Source organism: Lytechinus variegatus, chromosome 11 (assembly GCF_018143015.1).
Source record: "Lytechinus variegatus isolate NC3 chromosome 11, Lvar_3.0, whole genome shotgun sequence".
Lineage (NCBI taxonomy): Eukaryota > Metazoa > Echinodermata > Echinoidea > Temnopleuroida > Toxopneustidae > Lytechinus > Lytechinus variegatus.
In genome coordinates this window covers 22,595,574-22,621,444 of record NC_054750.1, presented here as the reverse complement: position 1 = coordinate 22,621,444, position 25,871 = coordinate 22,595,574, and the positions used below count along the sequence as shown (strand labels likewise).

The window sequence follows — 25,871 nt, the reverse complement described above, 5'->3', positions numbered from 1 at the left end:
AAATTGTATTGCGTAATTTTGGATATGTGAAAAAAATACACTGTAAAAACTGTGGTGTTAAAACTGACACCAATCGGTGTTAATAGAGGACCACACCCTGAGATGTTAAAATTACACCCTAAAGATGGAACATAACACCAAAGAGTGTAAATGTAACAACCATTTACAAGGTGTAAAACTAACACCACCAATTTAACACTGGTGTAAAATAACTGGTGTGGTCCTCTATGTACACCGGTTAACACCACAGTTTATGCTGTGTAAGATGATCATCATAAACAGTGTCTGACTGTCGAAGAAAAAAAAAAAAATTTGGACCTGCCAAATGAGAAATATTATGATATATGGTAAATAAACAATTTGCCTGCTCTACTATTATATAGGATTAGCACTGATAATAAATTCCCTTTTTTTGCTTATTCCACATCATGACTCCTAGAGATTTACACTTTTCTTGACTGTGACAGATCATCCGCGCATAATACAATCATTGAATTAAGTTGCGTAGTTTTTTTTTCTGTCATCTGGAATTTGTTTTTATAAACACTTTTTTTGCAGAAATATATCCTATATATTTCACACAACTTGCAAAAAGAGCTGTGTGCGAGAGGAATTAATACAAATAAATTAAAAGTTTTAATAACTAAAATGCATGGATGAAATATAACTAACAAAGTTTTGATAAAATAATGATATTTAATTATGAAAGCACAAATGAAATACTGTTTTTAGAGGAGCAATGTGAATACTTCAGTGGGGGGGGGCTTGATGGATATGGACCCCTCTAAAAGTTTTCACGTCCAATAGAAAAAAAAGAGAAAAAGTGAAAAAAGGGGGAAAAGAAAATGATGAAATATGTTATAATTTCCTCAAATTGTACTTCAAATACTTCCTTTAATATTAGGACCCATATTTTAACCATAATCATTTCAAACATGCAAGCATTTCAAGTACATTCAAAGATAACAATGACCATGCGCAGGTTTGTTTTCCGGGGGCGGGAAATCGCATGAACAAATGAAGAAACTTGACAGCGAGGCAGCGAAACGACCGAGCTTTCAAGTTTCTCCCTTAAGTTTGCGTTTACCTAAAGCTTTTTTGAAAGTTTTCTGAAGGGAACTTGAAATTAAAGGACACCGTGCAAGCTTGATATTTTTCAACTTTTCTAAAGTTAAATTTTTCTGGGGGCAACCATCCCCCCCCCCTGCTTACGGTCATGGTCAAACAAAGCTTTCGCCTTGTTTGACTGACACGCAGAGAATGCTCGGAATGGACGTGACGTTCTTTTATCCTTTATATACCTGATTTTGATGACATTGTGGTCTATTATGTTATGCTCGTTCATTTTTTTCCTATTCTCATTTGAATCGACTTGTTGGTATAGGTTCTTTTTTCCTTTATATACCTGATTTTGATGACATTGTGGTCTATTATGTTATGCTCGTTCATTTTTTTCCTATTCTCATTTGAATCGACTCGTTGGTATAGGTTTGCGTTGGAATACAATGCGACAAACAAGACGAATGGATTCATATGAAATAGGTTACAAGGATCAAGACAAAAAAATTAAAGTAAGCATCAACGAAATTAGTGTAATAACGCACATTTTAGATCAATACATAAAAAAAATACTCGATCAAGCTATTACAGAGTACTAATTAATTCATAGTAAATTCATCAACATGATCATACAGATTCAGATAAGGCATCACAATAATGTTTATAAAATAATATATTCATCACGTAACACTACTGAGCAAACATAAAATAGTCAGCACCGTTTGTTAATTCTGGCAGCGGCTCAGCAAGCAATCTTGTTAAAAGACACCCTCCCCCATCCTTGATCCACACCTCCCATCTCTTTCCACCCCAAGCACTGTTGCCAAGCATTCCCTAACACCCCCCCCCCGCGCACTCCCTTCCCCCTTCATCACAAACAGAAACATATGAGTGACGATTATATCACTCAACATTAGAATAGGCCTATTCAAATTGTAGTCCTGAAATTCCAAACTTTGGCAAACGAAATAAATAAATAATAGGAGACGGAGATGACGATGATGTCTCCATAAAACAATAAGGCAACATGGTATAAGAGTTCCTCTAAGCATTTCAAGCATTAAATGGAACATCTTTTAAACAGCACATACCAGATAAGCACATCCACATATTGTAAAATATTATATCTTTCAGCACTAACATGACTAATGATGCTTTTTATGAATTCCGCTTTGTCCTCCCCTCGCAGCTAGAAAACGATTGTCTCTTTGAACCAACGGATGAATTCCAGGATTTTTATTAACAGATAATTCTTCTTTGTTCAGTCCATCTCCTTCGGCTAATTTCATATCTTTAATATTCAAATCAGAAACTTTTGAATCTGGGATATGTTCATGAGCGACATCTTTAGTTTTGTTCATGACGTCGTCGACATTTTGTTGTTTGAGGACGCCATCCGCGTCCAGTGACTTCTTTTGCTCGTCCACCGGTACGACTTTCGGACGCGGTTTCCGCACGCGTCGCCGTATGACTTTGACGCGGCGAATAACTCGTACGTGCGGTGCTGCCTTTCGTATTTGTTCCAGCGTGCCGTTCTTGAGGGCTTCCTTGTAGAGTTGAAGAAACGGCGTGTCCAGTTCAGCCGTGACGTTTCGGATGGTTGCTCGCCAGGAAGGGTAGTGGAAGTGAATGTTGTAGCCGAGCGACCAACGCGCAAAGACCGCCTTTTCCGTCATGAATTTATGCCCTTTCGTCATCTGCGTCTCGCTCCATTTGTAGTAGTCGCATTCTTTCCTGATATCCGGCTCGTAGTAGTGATACGGGGATGTGGAATTCGGATGTCTCCTGTATGGTTGGATAACAAAAACAAATAGATGAGTAAAAATAATATGGAATTTATTTCGTTACACAACTAATATAAGAAGATTGAAGAATAATATCCATTCTCCTTTGAACTGGTTATCGAACTTCTATACCTTCCGGGTTAAAGGTTATGAAGAACATTATCTGAACCAAAGTAGCAACAACCTGTCTTAATAGAGCCAAAAAATTTAAACCGATTGAATGAACTAGATCAAGCTGATATTATTTTTTTTCATCCTGGTCGATCTAGCAGCTAGGCAATTAGTAATTGTGATGATGCAAACGCCCTGGCTCCCTTCTCGAATGCACTTCCTCGAATGCCTTGCTGAACATTACCGACGAGCAGTGGTCTTGAACATTCTGATCGAGCTTTCTTGATTTGATCAGATTCGCAGTGGAAACCAATATAAAAACATATTAATCGCGTTAGATCGGGTTGAAAACTTAAACTTTTGGCAATATTCGACACCGGGAACTCAGCTTCATAATACATGTAATTCAAATGCCGATCAGATCAAATCAAAAAGTTTTTTCCTTACTCTATCGAGACAATTTTTTTTGTTGCTCATATACCAAGTCAAGTTTTTTTTTAAAAAAACTTCCAGCCCCTCTGGATATCTAATGGTGCGCCCCTAAGGGCTCTCCTATATTACCCCGGCTAAGATCGACAACCGATTCCGGTGCTCACAGCTTAATGGTTGCCATTTGACGTCATCAAAGATTATTTCAGATGCAACGTATAAATGGTCATTATTGGTTATAACAAGAACTTACTTGCAATAATCGACATTCGATAGGCCGTAGACATCTATTCTATTGCAGACATCCAGCGCGAAGAGCATAGCCACGAAACCAGTACTTAACCACGTCTTTGCGTCAGTTCTGTGGATTCGAATTTTAGGAAACGTCATGAATGAAAGGAGAGATCGGTACCCCCTACCACCCAATGCACACCGAATGAAATGATCATAAAATTGATTTTATAAGTAAATAGCATGATATTATGATATTGTGTATCATACTGTACTCTGTATGGCACACAACAAAAACTGTGGTGTTAACCGGTGTAGATAGAGGACCACACCAGTTATTTTACACCGGTGTTAAATTGGTGGTGTTAGTTTTACACCTATAGGTGTTATTACAACACCTTTTGTTGTTACATTTACACTCTTTGGTGTTATGTTTTAATCTCTAGGGTGTAATTTTAACACCTCAGGGTGTGGTCCTCTCATTAACACCAATTGGTGTCAGTTTTAACACCGCAGGTTTTACAGTGTATGCATGAATATAGTTTTATTAGGGAGCTGATGGATCACTCTGCCAAGAAAGTGGTTTGTGAAAGTTGGATGGGACGACAAGGGTCCTATAAAAAGTTTTCTGAGCAGAGGAAACAAGGATGATCAGACCCCAAAAGCCGACATTTTGCTATATTGGGGGCATTTACTTTTCCAAGGGGAAAGGGCGACACCGCGAACTCCTACTTTGTACGGCTCTGATTGTACGGGATCTAGCAAATGTAATTTCAGATGATTTTAGTGAAGGAATTTGGGGGAAGAGAAAACATAACACCCTCTCAAAATTTTGACAAGATCTTTCTTTAAAACATTTTTAGGTATTAGATATTGAAGATTTTATTCAGAAGAAAACATAAATAAAGCATTACGAATTTAGAACAATTGTTTTCAGCGAGTAGGCCTTTTATCAAAATTAATCACATTAAACTCAACAAATCTCATTAGTCTTATCTCAATGTTGTAATTAAATTATCAATGACGTATATTAAAGCTGATAACCAAAGGAAAACCCTTAGACCTGGGGGCCGTTTCATAAAGTTGTTTGTAAGTTAAGAGCGACTTTAAGATTGACGGGTGAACCTTTCTACGCGCTTAACCATCGCCAATGAATATACAATTTCCCACAAGAAAGGATCACCAGTCGTTCTTAAAGTCGCTCTTAACTTACGAACAGCTTTTTGAAAAACCCACCTGGAACTTAATTAAACAATTCAGTGTAACTTACAAGCTGACACCTGTCTCGATTTGAAACCTATCCTCGGTCTTATTTATCTTCTCCGGTGTGAGGAAATAGAATTTGACGTTTGGGTACATTGCTGTCATGTTCCTAGCGGCCTGATAGACCGAATTGTTGGCCTTGTTGATCTTCTCTTGGTAGAGCCAGGGTACTACGACGATGCCGGTCCTGGTTGCGGGGTCGCCAAGGATTTCATCGATCAGATCTTGGCTTGTCACCAGCCCCCGAGCTAAATTTACGTGACCTAGAAGACAGCGGATAAAATAACACATGTAGAATGAAATAGAATTGTCTTTTATGATAGTCATTGATTTCCGTCGTCATCATCAACATCCACCTCCTCCTCCTTATCACCACCACTACCAACATCATCAGCACCATTGTCATCAACACCACTATCACCATCGTCATCATCGTCATCACCACCATCATCATCTTCACAATCATCATCATCATCATCATTATCACCATCATTATCATCATGATGACCATCACCATCATCATCAGCATTATCCTCATCATCATCATCATCATCATCATCATCATCACCGTCATCACCACCACCATCATCATCACCGTCATCACCACCACCATCATCATCATCGTCATCATCTTCATCATCATCATCGTCATCACTATCATCACCATTGCCATAGCATACAGGTCCATGGTCATATATCACCACCACCATAATCACTATATGACCATGTAGTATACATGATTTGACCAAAGTCTGCAATTGTCCAGCCATCCTGCAAGATTTATAATTCTCCCCATTCATGACAACACTTATAGTACTCTACCCCTAGCAAATACTGATGACTCGCGATGACAATTAATTAACGATTAAAAATATTTAGGAGTTATTAGTCCCCATCTGTGTACAATGTCCATGATTAGAGAAAAAAAATCTTGATATGGGTTATGCAACCACTGCAATAATCACATTATGCGTTATCTAAATCCAGATCAGTAGTGTCATCTATACTGACACGTCCAAGCTCTTTTAAAGAACGCATCTGGCAAGAGAAAACTTTGTATTGTTTCAAGCACTTAATTGTAATATATGCATTTACTTGTGTTCAACGTATTAACTCATAGTTCATCCATTGATGTACTGATAACGATTCACTGGTTTATCATTACATGATCTTGTATTTTGTTGATGGTTTTCTAATTATCTAAGAGAAGTAACAGGTTTGGTGAACATAAACTTACCATTAACCGTAGCGTAAACATGGTAATTAATGCTTAAATACTAAGTTTAATATATTTAATATATTATTTAATATGGACACATAGCATTTCTCAGACAGGTCACCTCCACCGAACAAAACATGTTTAATATGTTTCCATGTACAGAAAATGTGTCATATATAAATCAAACACAATTACAGAATACAACATACAGGCCTATTGGTAATCCAATCTAAATAGCTGATGAGGCGGGGCGATGCCAGGATATTTCAATGGGGGATGGGCGATTTAAAGGTAAAGACGTCATTTGTTTTCTATAAAATAATAAAGGTATTAGAGTTCTACATGTCCTATTACCATATCTTTCTTTTTAGCTCCCCTCATTTCATCCCTCTTTCCCCTTTTTTCTACTACTTGAAATTCATGGGGGCGGTCGACTCCTACCCTCATAGCCAGATCTTTTTTTTATGACCTGTTCATGAAAAGGTAAAAACATTTTGTTCGGATGATCTTGACCCGTCTCAGAAGTATTAGATAACCATTCATTTATTAAAATATTAAATAATTATATTACGCTGCATGGTTGGTAGACTATAATTACCATATATTTCCCTGGTTACGAGGACACCTTATCATCTTACCTATGACACGGACGTCGGTTCGGATGCCGACGTCCTCCTCGTACCCTCTGACCGTGGCGCTGTTCATTCGAAGGACGCAATCGGCGTTGTCGATGTCCGCTCCGGCCCCGCTATTGAGAAGTTGACCCGAGCTTGATACGAGCGAACACCGGTCGCAATGGAGATCAAGAGGCTGCAAAAATGATGTATAATAATGATAATAATAATAATGATTTTAACAGCAACAACAACGATGATGATAATAATAATGATAATATAAAAATAATGATAATGATAAGAATAATAATGATGTGTGTCGTTTTTTGCACGAACTTTTCCATGGCATGATTGTCTTCCTTTTCCCTGTTCATTCATCTGCTTATTTCATTTCCTTTCCACTTCTTTTCATTCTCTCTTTCTTTGTTGCCCCCCCCTGCATGAGTGGGGTCTTCTGGGTCTAATTCTTGATCATCATCATCATCATCATCGTCATCTTCTTCTTCTTCTTCTCCTCCTCCTCCTCCTCCTTTTTTCCTCTCTTTTCCCTTTTCTACATCTTCTTTTCTTCTCTTCGTCACCTTCGATCTTCTTACCCACCCCACTTGGCTTTCAACCCAGCCAAAGTCGTATTGATAAACGCCAACACGTTTTATATCGAAACTGCCAGCGGCAAGTCCAACCATTATAAGGAAATACTATCCTCGTTATTCCAAGGAGAATAATGTCAAGTGTAACTTCTTCGGGTGCTCCACAATATTGGTTTAAATGTTATATTTTAAGTGTAGTATCAGTAATAGCCGAGGTAATAGCTTGGTAATGTTCCTTGATACTTTGCTTCAAGTACTCCACCATAAAATACCTTCTCTTTGTCGGTGACCTTTAGAACGCAAGACTCACGGAGTTCATACTACATCGCCATGCATAATTCAAAGATTCCTTATATATAATTCTACAACAATAAAATTTTGGAAAATCAAATTATTCTAAAAAAATAGGATCTTAAATTCTATGAGATTATGTTGTCCTAATTTCAAATACGATCGAAATGTGAGATATGTAAGCCAGTATAAAATTTGTCTATTAAGTTTGAACTTAATTCAAAGTATGTGCTGTTAAATAACATGAATATAATATTTAAAAAATCCTTCCCGTTATCAAAATTATCTAAGCTATATATGCATACGCTTATCGAAGTCAAGTGCTTTCATTATCATCCGTACAATATGAAGTTTGGTTGAGTAAGTAGAGTAAAAATGCCTTGATCGTCACGATCGTTTATCACTCCAGACAATTGCGTTGGTAATTATATGAGCTATATCGAACGTCTATAGTCGGGGACGTTATGGGGAAAACCATGATATCAAATTATCTGATAACATAAGTCGATGGGTTTGTCAAACTATAATACAGAAGCTGATGTTGTCGAACATAATTTTGTAGCATATTTAAGAGAGAGAGAGAGAGGGGGGGGGGGGGGTAAAGAGAAAGAGGATATAGTGAGGAGCGGGATAGATAGGGGGATGAGTGGGAGGGGGAGTTAATACTCTTCTGTCGACCATGGGCATTCGTATAGTTACATAATTAAAAAAAATGCTCTTTTCCATTCAGTGCGAAGCTTTTTTTTTTTTTTTAAATAAGTTCAAAATTGAAAACATGATTTAATAAACTTATGATTAAAAATATCACATTACTAATATTATGAACAGAAATGCCAAGGAGATAGCATTTGTGATTTTGACATAATTTAACATGCAAAATTCGTCTTAACGAAGACGAAGCTCACATCAGATAGATGAGGACTTCTTTGATCACGCAGGTAGGTTAGATTACATGAGAGAAAATGGCGCTCGTTAGGTACGATAGTGAAATTCAATTTTATTCAAACTCGACAACTGTTATTCAGTATTTTGTTGCCAATATCTGTAAATTTGTTTTACACTGTAGAATGTACAAATGCGAGACAATAAAATATAATGATAATTCCTCGTAAGATGATATCATTTGACATTGTTTCAGTTTTATTCGTTCCAAAGAAGTATTAAAAAATGGTTAGAATAAAAATAGTCCTTATGCCTGCTGTTTTGTCGTTCACATAACATACCAGTGTTGAGTCTGATTCTTTATCGGGAGAATTGAGATTTTATGCGGTTATTCGTTTCATTATTCAGGTAGGTCTACTGTGTTATTATTGTAGGATGTTTTGGAAGTTGATTCAAATTGCCTTGCCTATAATTAAAAGAATATGAACTGAACAATGATCTATTATTTTTTTCCAACTAACATGGCCAGTGGCGTAATGAGTAGAACATTTTGAAGGGAGCAGACATAGCGCATGGAGTAAAATTTCTAATAAAAAAAACTTCGAGCGAGCGAAGAGAGCGAGCAATTTTTTTTTACCGTTTTCATACAAATACTATAGATTTTGTAATTGTTATTCTACCCCTCTTTTTAGTAAGTTTTTCTTTCTTCCTTCCTTTCTTTTTCCTTTTCTTTTCTTTTCTTTTCTTTATTGCGCCATGAGCATCTTTTTATGATGGATACCGGTGCATTACTAATGTTCATATTATTATTATTTTGACATTCTTTGCCGTGGAACTTTTGGAGGTCCATGGCCCTCAAGCGACCCCTATCTGTATGTCGGTATGATTGTCTGCAACATAAAAAATGAAGATATACGGGAGGAAACTCCAGTTTCCCGGGCAACCAAAAGACTATTTCAATTCTACCAACCTTAACAATTGATTAGGGCGAACTTCCATTCACTCCTGTGGACTTTCTCAAGCCTCACCATGCTGCCTTAAGGCATGGTCACACCGTCCGAGCGTTGTTGGAGCGGTCGTGGAGCGGTAGGGAAATAGGGTAGAATTTCGCTCTCAAAATTGGGGGAAAAATCGAAAACAAAAAAAACAACAATCAAAATCGAAAATGGTAAACGGTAGCGAGCGGTGATGATTTTTTTCCCTCCGCTCTACGACCGCTCTAACAACGCTCGGGCGGTGTGACCATGCCTTTAGGTCTGTGACTTTGTGTCTCTTAAATGGATGACAATAGATATCCAGAGTCTCTATTCAGTACTGGATTAATCCTTTTTCTCCATGTCCAGTGATTATTTCACCTTTCTTTTCCAGAAGTTACTTTCAAAGGCATTTACTTGGGCATCATTCCATCCAATGTTATGACCTGTATTGAGGGTGTGTTCTGCTACAGCTATGAATGGGGTGCTGCATGGATTGTTCAATATGAGGACCTTTTTTTGTTTTGTTAAGTCGTTCCTCCTGTTTCTCCAACATAACAATTACCACAATCTGTGCAGGTGATCTTGTAGACAATACCGTCCTGAACTTTTTTTCCTTTGGGAACTTGGTCCTTTGAATGGACGAGCCTGCTTCTGAAAGTGTTAGGGCTTTTGAAATAAACAGTATATTATCCTTGTCTTGGAGTCCTTTCAAAGAAGAGGACTAACAAAAGGAAGGACTACATAGTTACAGACCGCAGGTAGCATGGTGTGTGACTAGCACGACTGATCACTTGGTTTGATAAATTACACAGGAGTGGATGAAAGCGCACCCCAAATAAATGTTATGGTTGGTAGAAGCTTAAACATTATTTCATTCATCATCCCCAACTGATGACATTTTTTCTGTACAAATCAAAAGACTACGTATCCGCTTACCGTGTCTTTATCCAAGAGGGTATAACCAGGATGTCCCGAAGGCTTCTCTGTCCCGTTCGCCGTTGTGACGATGACGACTTCCGGTCCTGCCGTCGTCGTCGTCGTCTTCGCATTGGAGCCTGCCCGGATCCAGCCCGAGTGGTCCTGTGGGTAGGAGTTGTCGGAGCGTGCCTTGGCCACATGGTTCGACACCCCGTTGCCGATGATGACGTCGGAGTGTGTGTGGAGGACGTAGAGCATGCAGAGGGATACAACTAAAGAGTACCAACAGATGACGAGGAGCGTGGCATCTCGGATCTATCAAGAAACAAAAATAAAGTAAGATAATTCTGTTAAATCAAGGAAAGTCTCGTGAGCATTGGCAGTGAACTTTTTGTTATCTTGCAAATTACATTTAAAAGTACGTAGTCCAATAAGATTTTGTTGTTGTTGTTCCTGGGACCCAATATCCCCGTTTAGAGCTCCATGTTGGTCTGTTGGTCTAATTCTCGGATATATAGCCCACAAACAAGGAGGCGTTCGGGCTTTTTAGTAAATATCCGTACCCGCCGCGCTCGTGCGGTTTTTAGTTTTTCACAGTGGTTACGGGGGGGGGGGAGGGGTTGACGATGAGCCGACCCTCAGGTTGCTGTACAAAATGCATTAAATGGAAAATGAAAACCCAGACTTAAGTGACCACCTTCAAGGGCAACCTGAAAACATACCTGTATAAAAGTGTTTCTTGATAGACATTGACTTATTGTTCAGACATTTATTATATGTAAATAGTTCTTGTTGATCTGCTCTGAAGCGCCTTAAGCATCTAATCAAGATGGAAAGTGCGCTATTTGAATCTTATGTATTATTATCATTATCCAAAGGGGGAGGGACACCCCTTCCCCCCCCCCCCCCCACCCATCCCGCCGTTCATCTCAATTTCGGTTTAAATGGTGTTAGCTCCAATCGTACTATTTGGTTTTATCTTGATTTCAAAGAATAACGAACTTATCAAATTGTAATTTTGTCTTAGATGTATTATCCGTAGACTAAGTAATGTTAGATGGGATCGGGCAACCCATGTAGTGTAATTCGACGATTCGACGAACTTAAGATTGGATGAAGATGCATTTGAGCGAATTAGATGAACTTGCTGACAGACAATATAGGCTGAGACCATGGCGTGTCGGACGGCCAATGGAAAGCCTTCCAGACCATATTTATGCCGCCTTGAGAAATAGTATGGTATTCCTCAAAAGAAATCCACATCAATTTTTTGCTTTTAACGGTCTGCTTATATGAGCAGCAGAGCAGGACTCAATGCTAATTTTTCAGGGTCGTGTGAAAAATAGTAGGCCCACAATTTTTGATCTAAGATGATCTTTGAAGGTTTGCATCGTGGTGACAATAATGGAGGTTTTTACGGTAAACACCATGTATGTAGTCCTGAAAAGGACTGTTTGTTATTCTTTCTTGATGAAAAGAGCTAACAATACAATAATCGATTTTTTTTCCAAAATTGCTTTAGACAATTATACATCAGTGTTCAGAAGATAATAATCATCATTTTCCTCAGTGGCGTAATGGTATATCGTGTAAGCAAACGAAGCAAGTGAGCAAAAGTTTCGGCATTTTTATCATACAGATCCAATTTTGGGATAGATATTGATGTAATATTCAGATATTATATCCTAATTCCACTTCTCACTTTTCTTTTTTTTTCCTTGGTCGTGATTTTTTAGGGGGGGGGGGGTGAGCAAGAGCCCCCAGCCCCCATCTGTACGCCAGTGCTTTTCATTTCCTTTTTTCATTTTTTTTTCTCTTGGTCATGAAACTTTAGGAGGCCATGGCCCCCCAGTCCTCCTCCCATCCGTACATGTATATCAGTGTGGCCAGTCATATAGCAACTGAATTTCCAATTATAAAAAAAGAAAGTCATGAAATATACGAAATCGAAGAAACAATTCTGATGCTTTTTATCTTCATCTTGATACACTCTAGACTCTAGGGTCCTTCTTTTGACCCTTTCTGATTAAAAAAAACTTCCAACGCTCTCTCTATACATCCGTGTACCTAACTGCTCTTACAGTGGAACCTGATCTAAGGCCGTATGGATGTATACTTCACTTTTCAAATGCAGCGTATAGGTTACAAAAAGAGTGAAATTCATAAGTTAAAAAGAGTGATATTCTTATATAGGTCATCGCGTACCTTACGACTGGTCTGCGACCCGATTTTTGAATAAAACGTTGTAAAATGTGATGCTAATGGGACATGGAACATCTTACTGTGCAAAGTTCTTAATCATCGTATGGAGGTTTATGTTGAAATCTGTAACTATGCTACCATTGTTTTTGGGATAAAAGCGAATTGAATATGTAGTCATTATGACGTCATAGCAATCCCACGACCGGCTACGCTCTGAAACCAATTCGGCATTGACTAGAAAAACAAATGTTTTGAATAATCTATTTTCCAAAATTGTATTCTTACAGTCAATTTGTACCGAAAATAAATAATCTTCATTCAAATTTTCATATTAAGAAGCAAAATGCGACTTGTTCCAAAATCGGATCGTGGACCAGTCGCATATAAGGTGGACTTAAAGGCTTATTGAATTGAATTGAATTTATTAGAAGTAAACCCAGTCAAGAACAGTCAAAAGGAGGACAAAGTACAAACAAAATAAATGGTGACATTATAAAGAAATGAAAAAAATGACAGGTTTGGGACCCCAAAGAAGCACAGCTTGTAATCAGTTTCAGTTTATTTCCATTATTCATACACAGACATTTACATGCTTGACATGAGTATAACATAATTATCTTCAGTTGAAATAAATGGTTCTTGAGACAGAAATTATACGCAATAAGAATTTAAATCAGTGAAAAATGGAAGGACCTAAGTTGCAGGGGCAGGGGCCCCTGCATATGGTATTCTACTCAAACATGGAATAACTATGAGGGAAAAAAATTACAAGATATTTAAAGATCACAACAGGAACATTACCCACACGCAAACATACCCACACTCACACAAACACACACATTCACACTCCAAACATGTCAAACCCAGGTGCAACTATTAAACAACTGGTCTTAAATTTCAAGTAGGTATTTATAGCATAACTTATGTATACAAACTGCACAATTTGAAATTTTCTACTTGATAAGTGCACTCTTTTGGATGGCATGATTATTTCTTTATACTTCTTCTAATGCTGAAAATTTTAAACATAAAGCTGAATAAGCAGAAAAACGAATAGATGTAAATTAATTCGTGTATTAAAACATAATCAGAAAAAACCAAAATAGAATTAACCTATGAATGAATGAAATTACCTTTTCAGTTCAGCATCATGGGAGCAGAAATATCTTTAGATATTGTATCGCTTTACCCCATAAGAAATACTTTATGTAAAAATAAAAACAGAAGAAGGGATTATATATATAGGAGGGAGATTAAAGAAGAGTTAAAAATGCATAGATCTATTTTTTTTAATAATAAAAGATAAAACCATCATCTCGTGCAAACTCTTAAGACGTTAAGCACGTATAAGGGCGGTACGTAATTATCGACCTAGTCAGAATAAATCAGTTCACCGACGCAGCTATATTTTATGGATTTATAATCTAAAGATTTATCATCCATGCGGGAAAAACAGATAATAAACGTAGAATAATAAAGACACTGTACATTTTATTGTCTACTAAACCAAAATCAATATAAATCCATATTTTTCATTTTAGGACATAAAGCAAGTTGCATAAACCTTCATATGGTCACTTTATCATACATATATTTATTTTAGTTGATTATGATCAATTGAGATGGATAAGATTTACCAGAACATGAAAGGAAATTACGGTGAGAAATATTATTGAATGTTACATGGAATCAAACCACCACGTTAAATAAAACTAAGTAAAAATAAATTTCACTGTGCTTTCTTAAGTAAACGATTAAATTTCAATAATGATTTCCATATCAGTAGTCATTAGAGCAGATTCACTGGCGTTTTTTCTTCTTTATATTTATTTTCAAAATCCATTCTAGAAAGAACAATATGTCTTTCATATTGTTCACACTTCACAGTGCAAAACGTAAAGCCGGTAAAGATTAACCATTCTTTTTTCGCATGTTAGGACCAATATGATAATAAAGAGTTACGACTGTTCAAATCAACCATAACAATGAAAAGCCAATAACGTCAATATCTAAAATACATGTTTGTTCAAAATATTTTTTCGATATTTCATGTCATTCACTGTTTACTTGACAATTCAGAATGCTTCTCCTTGTTTTCAAACGACATTGCGCAAATTTCCTTTTAAAAAACAAACTATGGCATTTGTGGATTTCCCTGTACCTGAGGTTGATCGGATCAATCGTAACTCTTTTTAATATCACAGTTCATGCCATATTGATTAATTTCATTTGCTCCGAGTCACTTTATTTACATTACGCCACAACTTAAAACAAATGGAAGCGAATGATAAAACCATGATAAAATCTGCGTGGTGGGTATATGCATGAGAGCATAATATATAACACCAAATAATCAACGCCTACATATCTAGAATTATTACACAATATATATATATATATATATATATATATGTATGTATATAGAATATAAAAGTTTTATTTTATAAAATTTTTTAAATAAATGTTTAGTAGGAGGCAAACTTAAAGGAAACACCGAGTTCAGAAGATATACACATTTCATGTAGGAATACTACTGTAGGTCTAATAAGAAAGTCTTATCGAATAAAATACATTACGTCAAAATGAATTTATAGTACTTGCTTTATATTAGCTTCAACGTGTATTTCCATAATTTCTATCAGGATTCTGGAGTCAGCAAGCTATTTATGTCTGAAATAAAAAATTTATCACCACGCATATTCGGCAATAAAACGAATAAAATCATGATAAAATACGCAGTATAGGGAAAATTGACAGTCATAAATAAACCACAATTTTCTAGTTTCAAACTCCAACGATCTCTATTACCCCAACAATGCTGCTACAATACTTTCATATTTTATTTTACACATAAAATAGTACGAAGATATCAAAATAGTTATTGCATTATAAACAAGCATATTTGCTCATAAGGGCACGTGTCAATGAATCAATAAAAAAAATGTTCGCATAAATGTAATAGATTTTGATTTTGCCTCCGAAGAAGATTCTGCTAGGATCGAAAGCTTAGGCCCCTTTTGACTCTCTAATTTACTCCATTGGCTCTTTTTTTTAGATAAGCAGTTTTCAGTAGCTTCTTTTGCCATAAATGTAATAGAACAGATAGAATTTGCCGAATCCTATTGGTTCATGATTAATCTTAAAAAAAGTAATAATAAAATGTAATACGGTACTAGTATTTAGTTTGATTTTGTTTCCACTGAGCACTCTACATTATAATGGCAATGATGGGATACAGTTACGCAATATGCATATCCTATCATGATGCTGAACGCATCAATCAATCTTAACTATAAAATCCAAACAAACAATAATTGATTTGAGAATATTATCGTTATATCACATTCACTTACCTCCATATTAATTCCAATGTACCTCTATCGGTATTATAATGATATTCCTATTCAGTGTTATATTCAATATACCACCCTGATAGGCGAGATTTTCATGACGGAGAAGCGCGACGCGTTCTTACAGTATCAGCTAAAGCAATGCACGGTGCTGTAGTGTGCCCATAGTGAGGCAGGAGTAATGTTTGTTCTTTAATGACGTCACGATGCACACAATCGCCTTAATTAGTTCGATTCCATCGATAATATTACAGTATGACCGGAATATTGTAAGCTATGAATTTCTTTACTAGCTTTGGTATTATGTTGAAAATAATACTATTGTAATTTAATACCGACTTTTCATTAGAATATTTTTCTTGTGGGTTTCTTTTAATTTAATAAAACCGTCACTTATTTTGTTTTTGTTTTAATTGTCTGTTAATTTCATTTTTTTATTTATTCTTAACTTTTTCACTATTATCTATTTCATTTTATTTCATTCTATCCCCATTTTTTATACTTATTTCTTGTGGCCGCTACAAATCAAAGGGAATAACACAACCACTGGACCAATCACTGTTTCTACAATCTATGCAGACCAAAAACTGTGGTGTTAACCGTGTACATAGAGGACCACACCAATTATTTTACACCGGTGTTAAATTGGTGGTGTTAGTTTTACACCTATAGGTGTTATTAGAACACCTATGGTTGTTACATTTACACTCTTTGGTGTTATGTTCAATCTCTAGGTTGTTATTTTAACACCTCAGGGTGTGGTCCTCTTTTAACACCAATTTGTGTCAGTTTTAACACCACAGTTTTTACAGTGTGCGTTTGACACATTTAACTTATAGATCAGGGTAAAAAGAACCCGAACTAGACCTTTAATATACCAGTAGCTTCTACATTAAATCACGATTCCTGTTTTTTGCTCTATAATAAACTATGAAAGATAATACTTATATTTCCCTTCCCAATGCGTTTAATAAACCTTTGATCGGGTGGGGATTTTGTAGCCACAATATCAGTGTCCCTTTACATCCGTATTTCCAAGAATCATTCGAAATGTAAATGCAAATTGCAGACAGGGAATTCGTCCTTGTTTGTGCCTGATATAATGTGCTGGTATACTTAACCAGAGAATGATCAATCGTATATGGCGCAATTGGCCAACTATTTTGGCAGTCCGCCACGACTCACTCGAATAAACGCTGTTTAAACTTTTAAGCACGACGTTTAAACCTGTCATCTATTTTGTACAATGTTTGAAACGAGTTCTGTAAAGTTTTATTTTTTATTATTTGGACAAATTGTAAAAAAAACCCCTGAAAATAGCCTGTCGCCCTAACAAATATTGTTCAAAGTCTTAAACAAGTTATTCAGTTTCAAAGAAGTTGTTAAAAAGTTAAACAATATAATAAACACTTTAAACAATTGTGTAAAAAGTATCAACAACTTTTTATTAGAGTGACGGGCTTAAACCATTTCCATTTATGGTCAATTTTGGCCGTTTTAATTTACGAAGTAAGAATGCTCGTCTGTAAAATTGTACTTGATTTATATTACTTTGTGTTATGTTTTGAATGGAAATGGAATGAAAAATTGAATTGAATTGAATTGAAACAACGTGTTGTTTTTTTCGTTATTCTTCTTCTTTATTTTATTTTTTACTGTACAAGTGACTTGACGAACATGAATGCACGGGGGACATACTGCGCATGCGGGAGCGCTATTTCGGCCTACCACATTCCGCATTCATCATGTTCATTCAGATAGTTTTATGACGTTTCATGCCATGGACATGATGGAGGTCAATGGTTGGACGCCCGAGTTGGACGTTCACCCTCTTCAACATTATTTTCAAGAGTGGAAAACGCCACGAAGGCAAAGGCTGAAGGCTCTCCTATTCAGAAACGACTTTGAGGACAATATTTCATTCTAGGCCTATATCGACGTGAACTCGATGCTGACGACAAATACGAGTTTTGTGGCTCTAGACCACTCAGGCTCGCCGATTTTGTGATAATTTGCGAAGGGCGATGGTGGGGTAGGGGGGTGACTGTTTTATAGTTGTATGTGTTTTTTTTTTTGGGGGGGGGGGTAATCAAGAGAGTACGGCCAATCGCCTGTCCCCATGCCGCCCGCCACGCTACATACTGACCCCCAAAAGGCAGAATTGGGAGCAAGTGACAAAGGTTAACATACGTGTTAACGATTGAAAAAGCTACCATTTACCAGCTCTGATCGACGTCGATGACATACCACGATGGCTTGCCAGACGTATCATTAACAGGATGGGCGCTTGCGCATGAAATATGACCAAGAATCATCGTGACCCTAAAGAATATCACACTTGGCGAATTAGTGATATCAATGATTCAAACTATTACGTTTTTGTCATTGTACAGGGCTGTGTCAGTTTGATATTAGGGTGCGGGACCTGTATTTGCTATCTTGCCTCTCGTGGCGATCTTATCTTTCGGACTTTGATTCCCATGGTCGAGTTGTTTGGTCAGTCCATGGACCCTGGTCAGTCCATGGATTCGTCATCCTCCATAGTCATTAATAATAATGATAGCTGCATTGTCATTGTAGAGGGCTGTGTCAGTTTGATATAAGGGTGCGTCGTGGTCTAGTGGTTCTGACTCTCGCCTTTCAGACAGAGGGTCGTGGGTTCGAGTCCTAACCATGGCGTGTTTCCTTCAGCAAGAAATTTATCCGCACTGTGCTGCACTCGACCCAGGTGAGGTGAATGGGTACCCAGCAGGATTAATTCCTTGCATGCACTGAGCGCCGGTGATGGTAGCTCGAGCTAAAGCCTGGGTAATAATAGCAGCGCTTTGTATCCTCAGGCAAAAGGCGCTTTATAAATGCAGCTATCATTAATAGTTCAGCATCTAGTGCACGGTCATTCATAGAACGAAATATATACAACTAAAATAATTTATAGAGCCTATATAATATATAATCTTTCTCAACATATAAGGCTACACCTGAATTTTTAAATTGGGTGGGTGAAGTGGCAGACAAAATAAAGTGTTGGGGGGGGCAACGGAGGATCACTCTACAATTGTGTTTAAATATTTTTGTTGGGGGTGGTTCGAAGTAAGGCAAATTATTTCATCCCCCTCCCGTGACACGACTGCCAATCATTGAATATAATTCCATTCTCTTATGGTGAGAACATCATTCGATCAATTCTTATCTAACTTTATAAACATTTGTTATATTTTTGCAAACAGTAACAGATACATTTCGTCATGAGAACGGAATTGTGTACATTTTATACTTACATTTTTTTTTCGATCTGTGTACTTGGTTTCATACAATCTATCCATTCTGTTCCCAAACATCCTTATATTCTTGATGGGACTTTCGCCTTTGAAATAATAAATAGTCTTAGAACCTGAGAAGGGATAACCAAGTTTATTCTCTTTGAAATAGAACTTCACGATAAGAGCCAAAAATGAGGGCCAGATAATGGCAGATAGATGGAGCAACATTAGTTCTTTAAAAAATCGAGAGGGCAAAGCGAGTGACACATTTGAAAGTCTTCTTTGGATAGATTTTGAAATTATTTGAAAATAATATACTTTTTTTCATTGTGATTTTTTTTTCTTGGGGGGGGGGGGGTAGCACACTAAACGCAGGTTCCCACGACAATACATTACCACATGCAATATTTAGACTGTTTTTTTTCAAATAAGGATCGCACACTGAATTGTGCTGGATAATAATTTTACATGTGCATCAGTATCAAATCGTAATGTGCTATTTAAATTTGTACATTTACATGTCACTGTAAAATCAGTAACCTCGACGTCGTGAATAAGGGCAAATATTCCCTGAAATTATAGACCCGAGCTCTATGCCCGAACCACGATAGCAAAAGAGTTTATACACACTCTCTCTCCCTCTCTCTTAATGTACAGAAATTATGATATGTGTTTTTCTTCATCATATACCCACGATTCAAGTTTTATTGTAAAGTTCTTGAAACGAACGCGAACTAAATATGAACTGCAGATGGGACGATAAGTTTGTCAAATGACTTAACTCAAAATGGACATACTAGTAATACTTCGACAATGTAGGAGGCTGCAAAATCCATGATGAACTGTCAGTTATTGACAACACCTGGGACATTTACTGGAATTATGCTAAGCCGATTTGTCTATGCATAACATTTCGCTTTGTTTTATGGTTCATTTTCCGAACTTTGCATCTAACCTTTAACATCCACGCATCAGGCAGTTATAGGCATAGACCATTGCATTGTATGGGCTGTCCACCCCACGCCCATCATTTCAGTTAAACCATGGAGCTAACAGAGATGGTTAAACCTTGATGTACTGTCCAATGATTGATTTTCCAATGTCACATTCAAGGAAAATGAACGTATGGGAGATCATTTTGGATACAGTTATGACTGGTTGTTGGAACTTTATTTTTAATCTGGCTTCTTTTGAATATCAGCAGTAGTATAGTAGTAGTAGTAGTAGTAGTAGTAGTAGTAGTAGTAGTAGTAGTAGTATAGATTCAGAAGACACACACCTCCCCCATTTCCTCTTTTCTTGTAATTATAAATTTCCAATAACTAAATATACACTTGTTGACAAAAATATCGCCTGCTTGTTGGTTTGGATGCTTCAATCTTCAAACATCACCAAACGCCAAGGTTAGCAGGTTAACGGTTATGTGGGGAGTGCCAAACGACAGTGGCGCCGATTGGGATTCAGACCCTCGACCCTTGGTTTCAGAGTCAAGTGAGTTTACCACTACTCCAAGACCTTCACCATTTGCGTTTGGATGATTGCACGATGATGAAAGACGGCGACCTTCAATCTCGAAGGTCAATCTCTAATATGCAAACAGAGGGCCATAATCCACAAGCTCAAATATGCCTATAATAAATGCTGTAATTTGTTAGCACGTCTGATCTTCAGACATTCGAAGGACCCCCAAAAAAAAAAAAAATAATAAAATAAAATAAAAATAATAATAATGATAGTAATGGTGATGTACGAGTTGTGTTACCTTAATTTTTCGTGTCACGAAGCCAAGGATATCGGGTTCAATACCACTTTGATGTTTGAATACGCATTAAAATATTCATTGGTCCATTATCGAGGTTTCGCAATTTCGGGGCCAGTCTGGACAGGCAGCTAGCTATATAGACCATCGAATCATATATACCTATATATATTCTATTCTATCATGGACCTACAATGAATATATGTTGTTGATCAAAGTTAATTGGTGCATGGATGCACGCCGTCTTCTTTGAGTGTGTTCTTTTATATTTTAGATAATCACCCGCCAACACGTCAACTTCACATGAATTTTAATACATCTAAATATTATTCCGCCCACTCTTTGACATTGTAAGATTATACGCCAATCGTGTTCCACATACTGTATCAGAGTCCCCGGAGCTGTATGTCCCCTGGTCTGCTGGTCGTTCACGAAAGGCCACCGCACACTACACAGCAAAAAAGCGGACCACACCAGTTAATTTACACCGGTGTTAAATTGGCGGTGTTATATTTACACCTTTAGGTGTTATTACAGCACCTCTGGTCGTTACATTCACACTCTTTGGTGTTATGTTCAATCTTTAGGGTGTAATTTTAACACCTCAGGGTGTGTTCCTCTATTAACACCAATAGGTGTAAGTTTTAACACCACAGTTTTTACAGTGTATGTCTTACCATTGATTGGTCTGAGACCCGATTTTTGAATAAAATATCGTAGAATTTGGTGCTAATGTTGAGATATGGAATATTTCACTGCATTATGCAGTGTTCTAAATCCTCGCCCGGATACCCATGTTCAAATCTGTGACAATTTACTGTATCATGTGTATGCTATAATCCTAATTAGAATGAAAGTGATTTGATATCTAGTCGCAATGACGTCATAGCAATCGTACGATTGGCTACGATAAATAAAGATATGCTTTCAATTCATATTTTCAGAAAATGAGCAAAATGTGATTTGTTCCAAAATCGGATGTGAACCAGTCGTCTAGTGTGGTGGCCTTAGCAAAAATGTTCGTTTTGATGTCAAGAACATACACAGATCAATGACACAAGCACCATGTTTAGGAATGTTGTTTTTTCGAAAGTAATAATAAGTTATGCATTATTTATTAAATATGCCTATGAGAAAAGAAACTTGAGACCCAACATTTTATAAGCGCGGCAAAATGTATCTTTTGCAACTACTTGTACAGCTAACACAAACAACAGGGGCGAATCAATTTGCCCAAGGTCCTCGTTAATTTTCAGAGCTCGTGACATTTCTAACAACTGAATGATCTGTAGATGCATATATAATTTGGAGGTGGGTTATTGGCAAGTATTTGTTAGCAGTCTGGTCGAATATTGATAAATGAACAGATGAGAATATTCAAACAGGTGCACGTGTTTTCCTAGTGCCGCGCACGTTTAGACGGAACTATGGTGCAGAATTCTTGTGCGCACAAAGAGTGAAGTTATTGAATTTTAAAGATTCGCATTATTCGGTTCTAGGCATGTCTAATGAACATTCATGACGACATGGGCGGAAATCCCAGGGAGGACAGGGGGGACGTGCCCCCTACTGAATAGTAGGGGACACAATACAAATGTCCCCCTATACTATTTTGGGTCTTTGGGAATAAAAATGGAAATAAAACGTACGTTTTGGGACGAGAGGACCTTTTTTTTGCTTGTCAAATTTTCCAGACCCTTGTCCCCCTTACCTTTTGAGAAAGATTTCCGCCCCTGCATGACGATATGCACAATTACAACTGTTTTCACAAAATATGGATGAAATTTGAATTTTAATAACTTTGTTGTTTGATGTCCAATTATGATGATATTTCAGCATTTTGCTTTGTGAATTTTACTCTATTTATTTAGATATAAAATACCGGAATATAACCCTTTAAGAATGGTTTAGAATGCTTGTATGTTATCACAAAGCAGTACTACTGTATTCGCAACCTGTAAGCGGGCAAAATGCATCGTTAGGGTCTTGGTGCCATATTTCATGAACAGATGAAGTCCAAATTTCACACTAACATGACTACTGGGTGTGTTGCAAGAAACTTGCGATCAATTACAAGTCTATTTTCGGTCACGAAATCAATCACATGTCTTGCAACTAATTGCAAATTGTGATTGATTGTGAATCTGCTTCTTGAAAAAGGGTCAAAGTGACTAGACAAGTAGTCAGCTGGGTGCAACTAATATGGCAATCACTGACAACCACATTTCTGACATATATTCTAGTCAGAAATAACTGCTTTCTAGTAAAATACGACTAGAAAATAGTCAACAATGACTAGAATAACAACTGCACTCAGCTGACCCTATTAAATATTCATTTTTTTAACTGATTAGTTTTTAGACAAGAGTGTAATCTGACTTTTTACGACTGATATTGATCTATAACATGTAAAATTGCAACATGATATTTGCAATTGGTTGCAAATTATTTTCTATTAACTTTCTATTAATTTTCTCCTTTTCACATTTTATTTAATGGAGAAGGATTACAGAGACATCGTAGGAAGGGCGATTTTGTATTAGAATGGTCATTCTTTTTTAAAGAGGGTGTGGTTACTTAAAAGCTTATTTTTTTGGAAAGAATTTAAAGGGTTGCAATTTTGTAAATCAATATTTTGATAAGGTTGATTTTTGCGATATCTGGATCGTGATGCAAGTTGCCCTCATTTTCCGATTTTCGACCTGCTTTTTGTCAAGTTCAACTTGGTCCATTGTAATTGGGAGGGTTCATTCCTGCTAACGCGGAGACCACTTGACTTGCGTAAATTTGCCCTAGTTAGAAATGCAAATAAAGACGAAATCTGTCGTGTAAATATGCACAAATATTTCTCCCGGAACAAAAGCGTACCTAAACAAACAATTGTTTTCTCTAAGTGCTCACCTTATAATCATTTTTAAATTGCATTTTGATTTTTCTTCTTTTGTTAAATGAAAATGGGGCGATCAATCACACCACTGTTCACACGAGCCATGCACAGAAAGACGCATTACAAGAAAAAAAAGGGTAGGTTTTGCTGCTTGCGGCGCGATATACGGGGTTGTGTCAAAAAAGCCACAAAAGGGACACTGGAAATTGAAGAAAATTAACAAATAAAAAGGGATTGATATGTTTAGTTTGTTACTTTGCGTTATCGGTATACCCCGAATCATTGTGGATTTGATATGACTATAAACAAATCCGAAGGGCTGCATACGCTCGTCAATGATGATGTCGGGGTTTACGTCATATTTTAATTGGTCTAATGCCAATATGCCCAATTACCCTTTCGTCTTTCATTTGGTCTACCATCAGTTCGTCCACTATCTACAGGGTCTATATGCCATTTCGTCCACTCACCATTTCCTGTAATAACCAGTTTGTCCAATATCCATTTAGACCATATACCATTTGGTCTAATCTGAGTGTTCATTGGGCGGAGTGAGAAAAAAATGGCTAATGGACAAGCTGAGACGAAATGTTTATAGATGAACTGGTGATTAAACAAAGGGATTATTGGACCAAATGGTTGTCAGACAAAATGTTGATGGACGGAATGGCATTAGACTAAAATGAAGGCATACACAGACCATATGATGAGTGGACGAAACAAACGAATTGGCAACATACCTTTATACAATTTCTGGCACTAATGTTTTCAAGGGTGATGTCGACATGTTCTTGTTCTTTTGTTTGATTTCATGTCAACTTTTTTTTTCAAAACGAGACAATGCTTATTTGTTGTATGATGAAATGCATATATGACATACGGAAATCTTGTTTCATCTTAGCAAGAATCACGGTTCTACCACAATATAAGATTCTATACCCCTGTGTATTAGTAACCGTTGATAATATAGACAATGTTATCTTTATCACGACAGGTCTAACACTTATTAATGATTAATTAAACCAATGATTAATCATCCCTGCATACCGTAAAAACAGTGTATGATTTTTTTACAACGCTATTTACTAAATGAACTTCACAGTTGTTTAACACCATAAATAAGTGTTTGAAACCTTAATGAAATCCATCTTTAAAGAGTTACACATTGTTGTTTACCGTTTAAATTCTTGTTAAATCGATACAAAATGGTGTTTATTTTAAGATCCCAGCGTTCGGTGTAAGAGTCCCATACAAAGGTTATTTTGGATTCTGAATGAAGTTCCTTTAAAATATACAGTATATAAAAAACAGTTTGCTGAAAGTGTGAATTAGATCAAGCAATAAAAAATGAATGTTTGTTGCCATTTTCTTTAGGATCCGTAGTTCATTAGTTGAGCCACTATTTGTTGTCCTACCCACACTGCAAAAATACCGGTGTTGATTTAACACCAGCTCTATACAGTGCGTATCAAAAAAAAGTTTACACTTAGAAAAAATCCTGTAAAATTATACATTTGTAATATCCTGAAGATTTTTCCACATTTTAACACTGGTACAGGTCCATTTAAGCAAATGACGATAAAACTGTCGAAAAATATTTCCGCTTGAGTGAGCACCACTTATGAAAATTTATTGAAAAATGATTTGCGCAGAACTTTGAAATATTTATGCGAATGAAAGTAGACCTTAATCATGAATACTACGTGGAATTTAGCTAGTAAAATTGATTTGAAGATATCTTTTACCTATTTAACTTGTTTGTCTGCCCAAACCACTTCGAGGAGTGCATTGCGCCCCACCCCACTCCCCTACACACCGAGGCCATCGGGACGACATTTGCTTTACACTGAGCTGTGATTTACATGAAATGGCTTAGGCTTGATTTTCATTTTGTTTATCACTGTCAAGCTAGGGAAAAGTGTGGAGAAACAAGTATTAAATAAAAAATGAAATGCAAACCCACTTTAAATGATAAAAACTTAGTGAAAAAATGCTAGAGATGTCTGATATAAACTTTGGTTCAGATTCAATTATGTCCTCAGATC

At 36.8% G+C, this 25,871-nt stretch overlaps 1 protein-coding gene across 3 annotated transcripts; it reads right to left on the bottom strand.

The window, feature by feature from the left end:
* Positions 1-1,908: 1,908 nt before the first annotated feature.
* LOC121423811 (alpha-N-acetylgalactosaminide alpha-2,6-sialyltransferase 3-like) lies at positions 1,909-19,258 on the bottom strand. Of its 3 annotated transcripts, none has more exons than XM_041619307.1 (6): positions 19,199-19,258; positions 10,387-10,683; positions 6,735-6,906; positions 4,885-5,140; positions 3,637-3,744; positions 1,909-2,844 (listed from the first exon to the last, which is right to left on the bottom strand). In XM_041619307.1, exons 1-6 carry the CDS (start codon positions 19,256-19,258, stop codon positions 2,205-2,207), a joined length of 1,533 nt encoding a protein of 510 aa, XP_041475241.1. In that variant the 3' UTR covers positions 1,909-2,204. The 3 variants fall into 3 exon arrangements, with proteins under 3 accessions (XP_041475241.1, XP_041475242.1, XP_041475243.1); XM_041619308.1 differs by lacking the exon at positions 19,199-19,258 and adding an exon at positions 15,924-16,065; XM_041619309.1 differs by lacking the exon at positions 19,199-19,258 and adding an exon at positions 10,779-10,886.
* Positions 19,259-25,871: the final 6,613 nt, after the last annotated feature.